The following is a 15,822-nucleotide window of genomic DNA, read 5'->3' as shown; positions in this document are numbered from 1 at the left end:
CACACAAAAAGGTGCTTTAGTTTGTCATAGCGAAAGCGATACAGCTTTACAAAACACTAGAGCACATCTGAACCTGCAGTCGGCTATGACATCATCAAGCAGCTGGACAACCTTCTGCTCCACTTCCTGTTCATCACTACTTACTTTGAGTGTCAGCTGTACCTGCTCAAGGTTTGACTCCTATTATAACAGTAAAAAGGATATTAGGAAATACAGTTATAACTGATTGTGCTTTGATATATTTAGAGGTGTTGATTGGAGCCATATGTTAAATGTTCCTCACCAATCGGTTGCCTATGCTGAGCAGCATGTTTAGGGCCTCTATGCGAAGACTGATATCCTCCCACTCTGAAGACAAGACCACCACAGGTTTCACATTTCCCCATGGCAGGTAGTAGTAATGACAGCCTAAATAACCATGTACAACAGTGGAAGTCATGTTGGATACTTGAGTATCACTCATTGGCTTATACGTTGGTGTTGAGATCCAAATAACAATTTAAAATGAAACATTATTATGCATTTGATGTAATACAAAGCATCAATCTTACTATTTTGTTTTTTAAAATTAGTAGGCTGCAGATATTTGATCAAAAATACAATAAAAAAAGTAAAAATATAATTACAATTTAAATTTACTGTTTTCTATATTAATATATGTAATATATGACCCTGGACCACAAAACCAGTCTTAAGTCGCTGGGGTATATTTGTAGCAATAGCCAAAAATACATTTTATGGGTCAAAATTATAGATTTTTCTTTTATGCCAAAAATCATTAGGATATTAAGTAAAGATCATGTTCCATGATTTTTTTTTTGCACCCTCAGATTCCAGATTTTCAAATAGTTGTATCTCGGCCAAATATTGTCCTATCCTAACAAACCATACATCAATGGAAATCTTATTTATTCAGCTTTCAGGTTATGTATAAATTGACAAATTGACACTTAAGACTGGTTTTGTGGTCCAGGGTCACATACGTATATTATAATGTCATTTTTTTCCTATGGTGGTAAGACTGAATTTCAAGCAACCATTAGTCCAGTGTTCAGTGTCACGTGATCCTTCAGAATCATTCAAATCATTCTAATATGCCAATTTAGTGCTCAAGAAAAATTTCTTATTATTATCAGTGTTGTAAACAGTTGTGCTGCTTAATATTTTTGTGGAAACAGTGATACATTTTTCAGGATTCATGATTCTTTGATGAATAGAAAGTTTAAAAGAACAGCATTTATTTGAAATATACATTATTTTGTAACATAAAAGTTTTGAAATGTATAAAACTTTACGTTCTTGCTGAATAAGTTAAAAAAAAACATGCTGACCCTACATTTTTAAAAGTTAATATATTACCCATTAAAAGTACCAGGTTAATAACATATTAATATTTAAGGATTCGAATTACTCCAGAGGATATTTAGTAAAACAATAGGAGGAATATAACACATTTTTACTGACAATCAGTTATGTATATCCACCTCTTATTTATAAAATTACATAGAAAAAAAAGTTCAGGTGTTTCTGTTAAAAGAACAACAAATGCCACAAGAATCCACTACTTAATCCACTACTACCACCATATATATATACAGTGGGTACGGAAAGTATTCAGACCCCCTTAAATTTTTCACTCTTTGTTATATTGCAGCCATTTGCTAAAATCATTTAAGTTAATTTTTTTTCCTCATTAATGTACACACAGCACCCCATATTGACAGAAAAACACAGAATTGTTGACATCTTTGCAGATTTATTAAAAAAGAAAAACTGAAAAATGCTCAGTATTTAGTAGAAGCACCCCTTTGATCTAATACAGCCATGAGTCTTTTTGATGCAACAAGTTTTTCACACCTGGAATTGGGGATCCTCTGCTTAAGGGGGTCTGAATACTTTCCGTACCCACTGTATATATATATATATATATATATGTATATACTGTATATATATATTACGTGTGGCATTACAAAATGTATGTAAAATGTTTAGCCAAAATCTGAACATTTTCAGGTGTAAATCTCTGGTGGTTTCTCACCATCAAACACAGCCCTGCTGAACTGAGTGGTGGAGGCCAAAGGCAGACAGGTGTTGTCAAACTTGTTGCCATAGTTGCCAATACTGACTTCAAACTGAACAGCATCATCTACATCCTGAAGATGAGTGGCTGAGTAGAATGCAGCAAACAGGGAGAACTTCCTCTTCCGCATGAATTTCTGTATGACACAATACAACAGAGGTTCTTCACTTCTATTAAATGATCCATCCTGTGTCACATGATCCCGTGTCTGGTGCCAAACCCAGTCAGAATAGCTGTGATCTCACCTCTACCACCAGCAGGTCATCAGGGTGTAAGTCTTCAACCTTTTGTTCCACCTGATGAGACAGCTTTGTGATGACCTCCAACAGCACACGACCACGATAGGCCACACCCTCTCCCTGTGTCAAAACACACACACACACAGCAACTTCATTCCTAAAATAGTTCAAATACTAAGTCAATAATCAAAAATAATTGACTAAGATTTTGTAGTCAGCTATCAGTACAGACAAATATCATATAGGGGACCCTGGGGTATGCTATGCCACTTTCCAAGTTATTCCAAGTTAGATTTGAGGAATATGTAAAAAAGATTTCAAATTAAATATGAATATTTGTTTATACAAAAAAGAAAACTGTAATTCAGTGAAACCATTATGATGTTTAAAAGCATAAAAATATAAAAAAGTTGATTATGCAAAAAAAATCAAGATTTATAATAAAAAGGTTTAACATTTAAGATATGTATTTAAGATAAGTTTTATCATTACAGCATTTTAGAATTTAGACGTTACAGCAGCATAAAACAGAACAAAAAGAAACAAAGTAGAATTAAGATAAAAATAAATAAAAATAAGAAAAAAAACTTAAGCATACTAAAATAAGTTTAAAAAAAATACGTAAAAGAAAACGTCTCAGGTTACTTATGTAACCATGGTTCCCTGAGTAGGGAACGAGACACTGCGTCCTCTAGGTTTCTTGCCATGCTGCGGACGCAAGCTTCAGATGAAGAAGTGAATGATGTGTGCTCCCGGCGCCTATTTATACTATAGTCGCACCGGTAGTGACGTCATGGCTGTCGCCGGCCAACGAGTTGGTGTTTTTTCAATGTATGCTTCAGACACGGGTCACGACGAGGCGTTCCCCATAGCGACCCCTAGAGGACGCAGTTCGAAGTTCCCATGAAAGGGAACATCTCAGGTTACTTATGTAACCATGGTTCCCTGAGTAGGGAACGAGACACTGCGTCCTCTAGGTTTCTTGCCATGCTGCGGACGCAAGCTTCAGATGAAGAAGTGAATGATGTGTGCTCCCGGCGCCTATTTATACTATAGTCGCACCGGTAGTGACGTCATGGCTGTCGCCGGCCAACGAGTTGGTGTTTTTTCAATGTATGCTTCAGACACGGGTCACGACGAGGCGTTCCCCATAGCGACCCCTAGAGGACGCAGTTCGAAGTTCCCATGAAAGGGAACATCTCAGGTTACTTATGTAACCATGGTTCCCTGAGTAGGGAACGAGACACTGCGTCCTCTAGGTTTCTTGCCATGCTGCGGACGCAAGCTTCAGATGAAGAAGTGAATGATGTGTGCTCCCGGCGCCTATTTATACTATAGTCGCACCGGTAGTGACGTCATGGCTGTCGCCGGCCAACGAGTTGGTGTTTTTTCAATGTATGCTTCAGACACGGGTCACGACGAGGCGTTCCCCATAGCGACCCCTAGAGGACGCAGTTCGAAGTTCCCATGAAAGGGAACATCTCAGGTTACTTATGTAACCATGGTTCCCTGAGTAGGGAACGAGACACTGCGTCCTCTAGGTTTCTTGCCATGCTGCGGACGCAAGCTTCAGATGAAGAAGTGAATGATGTGTGCTCCCGGCGCCTATTTATACTATAGTCGCACCGGTAGTGACGTCATGGCTGTCGCCGGCCAACGAGTTGGTGTTTTTTCAATGTATGCTTCAGACACGGGTCACGACGAGGCGTTCCCCATAGCGACCCCTAGAGGACGCAGTTCGAAGTTCCCATGAAAGGGAACATCTCAGGTTACTTATGTAACCATGGTTCCCTGAGTAGGGAACGAGACACTGCGTCCTCTAGGTTTCTTGCCATGCTGCGGACGCAAGCTTCAGATGAAGAAGTGAATGATGTGTGCTCCCGGCGCCTATTTATACTATAGTCGCACCGGTAGTGACGTCATGGCTGTCGCCGGCCAACGAGTTGGTGTTTTTTCAATGTATGCTTCAGACACGGGTCACGACGAGGCGTTCCCCATAGCGACCCCTAGAGGACGCAGTTCGAAGTTCCCATGAAAGGGAACATCTCAGGTTACTTATGTAACCATGGTTCCCTGAGTAGGGAACGAGACACTGCGTCCTCTAGGTTTCTTGCCATGCTGCGGACGCAAGCTTCAGATGAAGAAGTGAATGATGTGTGCTCCCGGCGCCTATTTATACTATAGTCGCACCGGTAGTGACGTCATGGCTGTCGCCGGCCAACGAGTTGGTGTTTTTTCAATGTATGCTTCAGACACGGGTCACGACGAGGCGTTCCCCATAGCGACCCCTAGAGGACGCAGTTCGAAGTTCCCATGAAAGGGAACATCTCAGGTTACTTATGTAACCATGGTTCCCTGAGTAGGGAACGAGACACTGCGTCCTCTAGGTTTCTTGCCATGCTGCGGACGCAAGCTTCAGATGAAGAAGTGAATGATGTGTGCTCCCGGCGCCTATTTATACTATAGTCGCACCGGTAGTGACGTCATGGCTGTCGCCGGCCAACGAGTTGGTGTTTTTTCAATGTATGCTTCAGACACGGGTCACGACGAGGCGTTCCCCATAGCGACCCCTAGAGGACGCAGTTCGAAGTTCCCATGAAAGGGAACATCTCAGGTTACTTATGTAACCATGGTTCCCTGAGTAGGGAACGAGACACTGCGTCCTCTAGGTTTCTTGCCATGCTGCGGACGCAAGCTTCAGATGAAGAAGTGAATGATGTGTGCTCCCGGCGCCTATTTATACTATAGTCGCACCGGTAGTGACGTCATGGCTGTCGCCGGCCAACGAGTTGGTGTTTTTTCAATGTATGCTTCAGACACGGGTCACGACGAGGCGTTCCCCATAGCGACCCCTAGAGGACGCAGTTCGAAGTTCCCATGAAAGGGAACATCTCAGGTTACTTATGTAACCATGGTTCCCTGAGTAGGGAACGAGACACTGCGTCCTCTAGGTTTCTTGCCATGCTGCGGACGCAAGCTTCAGATGAAGAAGTGAATGATGTGTGCTCCCGGCGCCTATTTATACTATAGTCGCACCGGTAGTGACGTCATGGCTGTCGCCGGCCAACGAGTTGGTGTTTTTTCAATGTATGCTTCAGACACGGGTCACGACGAGGCGTTCCCCATAGCGACCCCTAGAGGACGCAGTTCGAAGTTCCCATGAAAGGGAACATCTCAGGTTACTTATGTAACCATGGTTCCCTGAGTAGGGAACGAGACACTGCGTCCTCTAGGTTTCTTGCCATGCTGCGGACGCAAGCTTCAGATGAAGAAGTGAATGATGTGTGCTCCCGGCGCCTATTTATACTATAGTCGCACCGGTAGTGACGTCATGGCTGTCGCCGGCCAACGAGTTGGTGTTTTTTCAATGTATGCTTCAGACACGGGTCACGACGAGGCGTTCCCCATAGCGACCCCTAGAGGACGCAGTTCGAAGTTCCCATGAAAGGGAACATCTCAGGTTACTTATGTAACCATGGTTCCCTGAGTAGGGAACGAGACACTGCGTCCTCTAGGTTTCTTGCCATGCTGCGGACGCAAGCTTCAGATGAAGAAGTGAATGATGTGTGCTCCCGGCGCCTATTTATACTATAGTCGCACCGGTAGTGACGTCATGGCTGTCGCCGGCCAACGAGTTGGTGTTTTTTCAATGTATGCTTCAGACACGGGTCACGACGAGGCGTTCCCCATAGCGACCCCTAGAGGACGCAGTTCGAAGTTCCCATGAAAGGGAACATCTCAGGTTACTTATGTAACCATGGTTCCCTGAGTAGGGAACGAGACACTGCGTCCTCTAGGTTTCTTGCCATGCTGCGGACGCAAGCTTCAGATGAAGAAGTGAATGATGTGTGCTCCCGGCGCCTATTTATACTATAGTCGCACCGGTAGTGACGTCATGGCTGTCGCCGGCCAACGAGTTGGTGTTTTTTCAATGTATGCTTCAGACACGGGTCACGACGAGGCGTTCCCCATAGCGACCCCTAGAGGACGCAGTTCGAAGTTCCCATGAAAGGGAACATCTCAGGTTACTTATGTAACCATGGTTCCCTGAGTAGGGAACGAGACACTGCGTCCTCTAGGTTTCTTGCCATGCTGCGGACGCAAGCTTCAGATGAAGAAGTGAATGATGTGTGCTCCCGGCGCCTATTTATACTATAGTCGCACCGGTAGTGACGTCATGGCTGTCGCCGGCCAACGAGTTGGTGTTTTTTCAATGTATGCTTCAGACACGGGTCACGACGAGGCGTTCCCCATAGCGACCCCTAGAGGACGCAGTTCGAAGTTCCCATGAAAGGGAACATCTCAGGTTACTTATGTAACCATGGTTCCCTGAGTAGGGAACGAGACACTGCGTCCTCTAGGTTTCTTGCCATGCTGCGGACGCAAGCTTCAGATGAAGAAGTGAATGATGTGTGCTCCCGGCGCCTATTTATACTATAGTCGCACCGGTAGTGACGTCATGGCTGTCGCCGGCCAACGAGTTGGTGTTTTTTCAATGTATGCTTCAGACACGGGTCACGACGAGGCGTTCCCCATAGCGACCCCTAGAGGACGCAGTTCGAAGTTCCCATGAAAGGGAACATCTCAGGTTACTTATGTAACCATGGTTCCCTGAGTAGGGAACGAGACACTGCGTCCTCTAGGTTTCTTGCCATGCTGCGGACGCAAGCTTCAGATGAAGAAGTGAATGATGTGTGCTCCCGGCGCCTATTTATACTATAGTCGCACCGGTAGTGACGTCATGGCTGTCGCCGGCCAACGAGTTGGTGTTTTTTCAATGTATGCTTCAGACACGGGTCACGACGAGGCGTTCCCCATAGCGACCCCTAGAGGACGCAGTTCGAAGTTCCCATGAAAGGGAACATCTCAGGTTACTTATGTAACCATGGTTCCCTGAGTAGGGAACGAGACACTGCGTCCTCTAGGTTTCTTGCCATGCTGCGGACGCAAGCTTCAGATGAAGAAGTGAATGATGTGTGCTCCCGGCGCCTATTTATACTATAGTCGCACCGGTAGTGACGTCATGGCTGTCGCCGGCCAACGAGTTGGTGTTTTTTCAATGTATGCTTCAGACACGGGTCACGACGAGGCGTTCCCCATAGCGACCCCTAGAGGACGCAGTTCGAAGTTCCCATGAAAGGGAACTAGAATACGGTGAAACAATTTTGGTGCTTAGAAAGATTAAAAATATTATTATAAATAAGATGTTTACACAAAAAAAAATTTTTTTTAAACTAATACAGTGAAACACTTTAGAAACATTAAAAAATGTTCATATAAAAAGGTGTTAACAAACAAGCTGTAAGAAACTCTGTATCAATTGTTTATGCACACACACACACACACACACACACACATATATATATATATATATATAGTAAATATAGTAAAATAATAGTAAATCTCACCTTTCCAAAGTTTAGTGCCTCATGTGGGTCTGAGAAGGCTGTGAACTCTCGGGGGCTCCCATACATGTTGACGTAGCAGGGGCCAAAGGTCGGAAGAAAGCCTATATTGTCATCCACTTATTGACATAAAATGGAGAAGAGCAAGAATTAGACAGATAGCGGTCACCTTTAGCTTTGAGCAGTAAAAATACATAGCAAATTGTACATGTAAATGAGTGACCATATTGACATATTGCTTCTTGACATAGATTCAGTGGCAAATACATTTCCATTTAGTCATAGAAAACAACTTCTCTAAGGGCCAGCAGAATAAAGCTATAGGCAACAAAAGTACTACAGCCCAATATAAGTCTAAACCTGACATAGGTGTGATCTACAGGAAGGGTAGCACACATACTGAGAGAGACACACATACTGGTGCCGTGGAAGGTCCTGGGAGGAAACTCATCTGAGTGCATAGAGAAATAAAAATTTTGAGACACAATAAGGATAGCAGAAGTGAAAAATAGCTGATGCTCATGCACAGGTCTCTATTAATCACGTCTGCACCAAGTGTAGAGTTAGATTTGCACACCAAACTCACTCTATGCAGCTCACAAAAGATGGTGAAACCAACAACCAACTGCTACTGAAACCAATGCATTGCAACAATACTACAATACTACAATTTTGTCAACCAAGCCACATAATTATCTTGATTTGTCATGCCTCCTTGACAAAAGAATAAATCTTTTAAAAAAAACGTAGTAGTAAAAAAAGTAGTTTGTGTCATCCTTGCCTCTAATTCAGATTAAAACACACGAGCCAATTTCTCACTAAATTCCCCCAAAAGCAGTGTTAATTTCTTTTTCTAGGTTCAATCCCCAGCCAGTTCATTACCAATATGCAAAATCAAGACATCAAATCAGCAAGCAAACAAGAATTAGTGTTACACTGCAACCAGCACAATATTGAACCAATGTGATCGTTTAACAATGTAAATTGTTAAAAAAAAAAAAAAACAATGAAGAATATTTTTTGTATCCCAAGTTACTTTCACCTGTACTAGCTAAATAAATACAGACTACAAATGAATTACTAAAAGTGGTTTAACTGCCCAAAGAGTGTAGCAATCTTTGTGGAACAAACACTGCTGTTTGCTTGAGAGAATCGACATCTAAAGTTCTGGCACAACCAATGATGCAAGTTTTGGGAAGGACTGACTGTAATAAGCTTTTGCTCCGGGAACTGACAATCTACCATTGTTCAGCAGTTATGTTTAGGCAGTCGTGGCTTAATGGTTAGAAAGTCAGTAACCCAAAGGTCACGGGATTGAGTTTCGGGACCATCAGGGATTGTAGATGGTGGGGGAGTGAATGACCAGCGCTCTCTTCCACGCTCAATACCACGACTGAGGTGCCCTTGGGCAAGGTACCGAACCCCCAACTGCTCCCCGGGTGCCGCAGCAAAAATAGCTGCCCACTGCTCCGGGTGTGTGTTCACGGTGTGTGTTTGTTCACTACTCACTGCTGTGTGTGTGCACTTGGACGGGATAAATGCAGAGCACAAATTCCGAGTATGGGATACCATGTCACTTCACTTTCAATTAATGTTTTTAGTTGTGCAGAAATAATGCACTTCATCATAAATTCTTTAAATGGTCAAGCAGTGGTTCTCAACCAGGAGGCTGAGGCCCACTAGGGGGGCCTCAACAAACTTCCAAAGGGATGCCAAGATGACTTAAAATTATTTAAAATAAGCATGAAAATAAAACTACTAAAAATGTACCCCCTCAACAGCTGTTCCCACTTTCTTTCATCTTTCAAGAGCCGGGGTTCACACGGTAATGAAAAACCTGGATGAGGTAGCCTAACGCTAAAAATGTGATTTCAAAAAATCATGAAAATTAATGAAATCTGTAAGCTCTATGGACATTTTTATAATGAATATACATTGTTCTAATTATGCCGTGCTCTAAAATATTTTATCAGGTAGAAATTGTGCGTAAAAACTATTTTTAAAAAATCCTTATTTAGAAAACTGACTGGAAAAGTCATTTCAAAAGTATTGGTAAAAAAAGACTGGGAACCCCAAAGGACATTTGGCTCAAGACTTGGTTGACTGGTTTTTTTCTAGGCTTGACTGTGTTTATGGGGTGCAGTCTAACATGTGTTAATGCTTCGTTTAAAAAAAAAAACGCATTATTTTTCACATAATTTACTTTTATTCCACACCGCTCTGTCCCTTCTCCTATAAATGTGCTGATCATTTCCTGCTTTTATGAAGCCCCTCCCTCAGAAATACGCGATGGGCTCTGATTGGTTAGCTATTCAAGTGTGTTGTGATTGGCTAAACCACCTCTAGTGCGCATCTAAACATCCAGCCCCTCAGCTCAGCGGCATGTGCTCCGGTGTTGTATTGTAAACAATGGCGTTGTCTATATTGCTTATAAGTTTGAGTCCGATTGAGACGCAGAGGATATTAGTGAAGAGGATCGCGCAGAACCTGTGCAAGCACGGCTCTGAATGGAATGTTTTTTGTTTGTTGTTGTCTCATACTTTTAGATAAGCTGTTATTTGTAAATGTTACTGCTTCTGTTAGCTTTTATTTACTGTTTTATCCTGATTAAAGCTTTAATACAGTATGGCAACCGCACGCGCGTCCATGTTTAAGCTTCTCATAGCTATGTGAAAATAAGTGTATAAATGGAACAGTTCATTGTTTGAGCTGAGCTGGTGATCTGAATGGGAGATAAGAGAGAGAGAAAGAAATGCAGAGCAGAGCAGGGCGACGTGAGGAACAGGATTGAGAACCACTGCTTTAGAACATTGATTTTGAAACTTGTGAATCCATTAGAATCGTTAGAAGACCGAATCGCCATTCGTATATGAATAGATTTTTACATGCACCCCTAGTTCCCTTTCAGTCGGTCACGTTCGACGTACGTCGGAACTGACCGACGAATTGGGGATTGCTTTGGGAGACCAATCTACTACAAAAACGAGCCAGTGCACATTGGCATGCGATAATTGCCACAGCTGCTCTGCGCTGCAGCGCGAGTATTTAATGAGCAGCCGGTGCGTCGCATATTTGCTTTTCGCTTCGGAGCCGAACACATGTGCTGTTCCTGCGCGTGAGTTTTCTTTAAAAAGTGGTGGAAGATGAGCTGCTCGTTGGGAAGGAGCCTCTGCGTGTCTGGTGCGGGTGTGACGGCGCTGACAGTGTTGGTCGCGATCTCACGAGAGACGCTGAGGGGGCACTCATGGATGGTACATGTTCTCACTGCGGGAACATGACCATCTCGGTGTTAAGGTCGAGACTCCAGTATCTTGAAAGGACTGGAGCCCCTTCGTATATTCCCCGATCTAGTTCTTCTTCTGGGCCAGCTCAGAAGAAGCCTACTTCGGTTAATAACCTAGGTGACGCCGAGTCAAACTCCTCGGGATCCTCACTCCTCCATGACACTGCAACCAGTGGAGTCTCCAAGAGGGCATGCTGGTCCGCCTCGTGCGGCACCAGTCGTTACTTTTGGGGATACCCCGGAGGACCAGATGTTGGTTGCTGCATCGGAGGGTGAGTGTATGTCCTCCTGGGTTGAAGATTCGGCTGTGCTGCCCCCTTCGGGTGTGGCAGCGTTGCCCGAGTCAGACCCAGAGATGGCTACTGTGCTTTCCCGGGCCGCCGCGAGTGTCGGGCTCGAGTGGAACCCTCCACCGTGTCCCAAACCCTCGCGGCTGGACGATTGGTTTCTTGGAGCGGCCCGTGCTGGTTCTCAGCGCTCCGCCCCAGTACCTTTCTTTCCGGAGGTGCATAAAGAGGTGACTAAATCGTGGACGAAGCCGGTCTGGTCCTTCTTCCTCCCTCACTACCCTCGATGGCGGTGCGGCTAAGGGGTACGTGGAGCTCCCCCCAGTGGAGCGGTCTGTGGCGATGCAACTGTGTCCCAAGACTGCTACCTCTTGGCGGGGTAATCCGCGTCTCCCCTCCCGAGCATGTAAGTTCTCGTCCACTCTGGCGGGCAAGGCTTACACAGCTTGTGGAGAAGCCGCTTCCGCCCTGCATGCCATGGCGCTCCTGCAGGTCTACCAGGCCAAAGCGCTCAAGGAACTGCACGAGGGTAGTTCTGACCCAGGGGTTATGCAGGAACTGCGTGCAGCAACGGACCTTGCCCTACGGGCGACGAAAGTCACTACACACTCCCTGGGTCGGGCAATATCCATCTTAGTAGTCCAGGAGTGCCACCTGTCTTTACGAAGGTCGCGGAGGCAGCCATTGTTCCACTCAGAGAACGTGGCGTTTGCATTCTCAACTATCTCGACGACTGGCTGATACTGGCACAGTCTTGGGACCAGTTGCGAACACAGGGACATGGTGCTTCGTCACCTCAGCCTGTTGGGACTTCGGATCAACTGGGAAAAGAGCAACCTCTCCCCTGTGCAGAGGATCTCTTTTCTCGGTATGGAGTTGGACTCGGTCAACCAGACAGCGCGACTCACAGAGGAGCGCGTCCAGTGAGTGTTGAACTGCTTGAATTCATTCAGAGGCAGGACAGCGGCCCCACTAAAACTTTTACAGAGGCTCCTGGGGCATATGGCATCCGCGGCCGCAGTAACGCTGCTCGGGTTGCTTCATATGAGGCCACTTCAGCACTGGCTTCATAGCCGAGTCCCGAGATGGGCATGGCAGAGCGGCACGCACCAGGTGTCTATCACCCCGTACTGTCACCAAACCTTCAGCCCGTGGTCAGACCCTTCGTTTCTACGGGCGGGAGTCCCCCTAGAACAAGTGTCCAGGCATGCTTTGGTGTTCATGGATGCCTCGGCCACGGGCTGGGGGGCCACGTACAACGGGCATGCAGTGTCGGGTCTGTGGACGGGGCCTCAACTGCATTGGCACATCAACTGCCTCGAGTTGCTAGCAGTAAGTCTTGCACTCAAAGGGCTGCTACATGGCAAGCACGTGCTGGTCCATACGGACAATACTGTGACCTTTGCGTACATCAACCGCCAGGGTGGTCTACGCTCCCGCCGCATGTCGCAACTTGCCCGCCATCTCCTCCTCTGGAGTCAGAAGCATCTGAGGTCACTTCGGGCCATTCACATCCCTGGCGTGCTCAATCGTGCAGCCGAAGAGCTCTCACGACAGCCTGCGCTTCCGGGAGAGTGGTGGCTCCATCCCCAGGTGGTCCAGCTGATTTGGGACCTCTTTGGAGCCACACAGGTAGACCTGCTTGCCTCTCCGGACTCGACCCATTGCCAGCTGTTTTATTCCCTGACCGAGGGCACCCTTGGCACGGATGCGCTGGCCCACAGCTGGCCCCAGGGTCTTCGCAAATATGCGTTTCCCCCAGTGAGCCATCTCGCACAGACACTGTGCAAAGTCAGGGAGGACGAGGAGCAGGTCCTGGTAGTTGCGCTATACTGGCCCAACTGAACTTGGTTCTCGGAACTTATGCTCCTCGCGACAGCCCCTCCTTGGCCCATTCCTCTGAGGAAGGATCTGCTTTCTCAGAGACAGGGCACCCTATGGCACACGCGTCCAGACCTCTGGAAACTTCATGTCTGGTCCCTGGACGGGACGCGGAGGTTCTATGTGACCTACCCCAATCTTGGGAGACACCATCACTTCCGCTAGAGCCCCCTCTACGAGGCGCCTCTATGCTTTGAAGTGGAACCTGTTCGTTGATTGGTGTACTTTCCACGGGGAAGACCCCTGAAGATGTCCGGTCAGAGTCGTGCTATCCTTCCTGCAAGAGAGATTGGAGCGAAGGCTGTCTCCCTCCACCCTGAAAGTGTATGTTGCCGCAATTGCTGCACATCACGATGCAGTTGATGGAAAGTCTCTTGGTAAGCACGACCTGTCGTGAGGTTCCTTAGAGGGGCGAGGAGGTTGAACCCTCCTCGTCCTACCTCGGTACCCTCTTGGACCTGTCTCTGATGTTCACAGCACTGTAGCTTTTCTCTGTCCCGTCCGTGCTCTGCTGCTGTACGTGGACAGAACACAAAGCTTCAGAACCTCAGACCAGCTCTTTGTCTGTTACGGAGGCCAGCAGAAGGGAAAGGCTGTCTCCAAACAGAGGTTAGCCCACTGGATAGTGGATGCTATTGTCTTGGCTTACCAATCCCAAGACGTGCCTTGCCCGTTCGGGTTGCGAGCACACTCAACTAGAAGTGTTGCTTCCTCCTGGGCACTGGCTCAAAGCACCTCGCTGACAGATATTTGTAGAGCTGCGGGCTGGGCGACACCTAACACGTTCGCTAGATTCTATAGCCTTCGTGTAGAGCCGGTATCTTCCCGTGTACTCGCCCCCAGTGGCCAGTAGCGCGAAGGACCCGTTCTAGTGTCAGCTTGCAAAGCCACTCCCGCCCGCTGGGCTGGATACGTGCGTCTATTGCTCCAGTAGAGTTCCCCAGAAATGGCTAACCCTGTGAGTTCCTCCGTCACCCCCTGGCAGTCAGACGTGGCGGAGCGTCTGACGCCAGGCCTACACTCGTATGCGTTGTGGAACCTGTTTTAGGCTGGGTGTCCATATGTAGTGGTCCCTCTAGCGATCCCATATGTGTATTCTTCCACGGTAAGGCTACCCAGGCCGGCTAGCCCATGTCTTTCCCTCGACAGAGCTCTCTCTGTCGTCTCTGCTGGTGTTCTTACCCCCCTAGAACTAGGCTGGAACCAGCCCAGAGACTTCCATATGTTGTATTACCCTAATTGGCTAGTCCATATGTGTAACCGCCACATTTGACTTCCTACGGACAGGATGTGGCTTCCGCAGCGTCCCCTTCCCTTTTAGGGCACGCTTTCCCAGCGTTATCCAAATAGTCACACTGAGTGGGTCTTGCGGAACAGCAGTGACTGACCTTCTCTGCTTAGAGCCCTGACTCCCGCTCCAACAGTTGGGGGCGGTCCAGGAGTCTCAAGCAGAGCGCTGGAAGGGCCAGCGACAGTGGCGTGTTGGTAGATATCCCCAATTCGTCTGTCAGTTCCGACGTACGTCGAACGTGACCGATTGAAAGGGAACGTCTCGGTTACGTATGTAACCCTTGTTCCCTGAAGGAGGGAACGGAGATGTACGTCCCGTCGCCACAGTCACTGTACCTCCGCTGTACGGCCGAGTCACTAGCTCGGCTCCTCAGGGGAAAAAAGCAAATATGCGACACACCGGCTGCTCATTAAATGCTCGCGCTGCAGCGCAGAGCAGCTGTGGCAATTATCCCATGTGCATTGGCTCGTTTTTCTTACACTCGAAGTAGATTGGTCTCCCAAAGCGATCCCCAATTCGTCGGTCAGTTCCGACGTACGTCTCCGTTCCCTCCTTCAGGGAACGAGGGTTACATATGTAACTGAGACGTTTTCATTGTTTTGTTTTAGAATATAATTAAGCAATAATGAGACATTTCTGTCCTGTCCATTATTTTGTCTATGTAATATTTTGTGGTAACCATGCTAACACACTTAAAATAATGCTGGATATACTGAGAGGTTCTGATGGTGATAAAGGGTAAATGAGATTTTAATTGTATTATGGCATTATATGTTGACAGTTATACAGATTCATAATCTCAGGGAAGGACCACAAGACCTTGAGCACAATTCTGCATCCATTCCAACAGATCTATAGCATTTCTCCCATGATTCTGTCGGACGGCAATGCGTGTGTGCGAATGTGGTGAATATTTTATATGTAGGTCAGTCAGCGGTGCATATCGTTGGCTCTGGTCATTGTTCTACATCCACATAAGACAGGCAGTGGAGTGGACAGGCCACATTTTTTTGAAGGCCTTATCCCCCCGCATGTGGATCCTGTTTCCTGCTGCTAATGACTTTGACATTATTGGGCCGGACAGTGGAGTGTCTGGCCATGTTACTCTCAGCACTATTGCATATTCATAATCGACTAAATATAGTCAGCCAAAGTGAAGACTAGCGGGCACAAAGGCTAGGGGATGGACACTGCGGTTGGCCACTGAACAATGGCGAATTGGAACCGGACCCCTTAATGGCAATGGGCTGATGGGTAACGGGCCAAATCTCAACATGCAGGGAAATCACAAGGATTCAACTTGAGGAGCTCTTTTCTTAGAGTCCCTTAGAGCTAAATGAGTGAACTGAAAAGACA

General features: G+C 46.6%; 1 protein-coding gene across 1 annotated transcript in view; it reads right to left on the bottom strand.

Moving 5' to 3' along the window:
• The window catches only part of LOC107749822 (dysferlin-like), a 99,565-nt gene that overhangs the window by 64,279 nt on the left and 19,464 nt on the right, over positions 1-15,822 (bottom strand). The window contains exons 17-22 of the mRNA XM_016565011.1: positions 8,143-8,175; positions 7,728-7,843; positions 2,326-2,439; positions 2,039-2,216; positions 284-408; positions 74-180 (exon numbers count right to left, since the gene is read on the bottom strand). Coding sequence (XP_016420497.1) covers positions 74-180; positions 284-408; positions 2,039-2,216; positions 2,326-2,439; positions 7,728-7,843; positions 8,143-8,175 — 673 coding nt within the window. The remainder of the gene's footprint in view (positions 1-73; positions 181-283; positions 409-2,038; positions 2,217-2,325; positions 2,440-7,727; positions 7,844-8,142; positions 8,176-15,822) is intronic.

This window comes from Sinocyclocheilus rhinocerous, unplaced genomic scaffold (genome assembly GCF_001515625.1).
Source record: "Sinocyclocheilus rhinocerous isolate Xijiao unplaced genomic scaffold, SAMN03320098_v1.1 scaffold1131, whole genome shotgun sequence".
Lineage (NCBI taxonomy): Eukaryota > Metazoa > Chordata > Actinopteri > Cypriniformes > Cyprinidae > Sinocyclocheilus > Sinocyclocheilus rhinocerous.
Note: the sequence above shows the minus strand (reverse complement) of the source record. Positions and strands in the feature narration are given on the sequence as shown.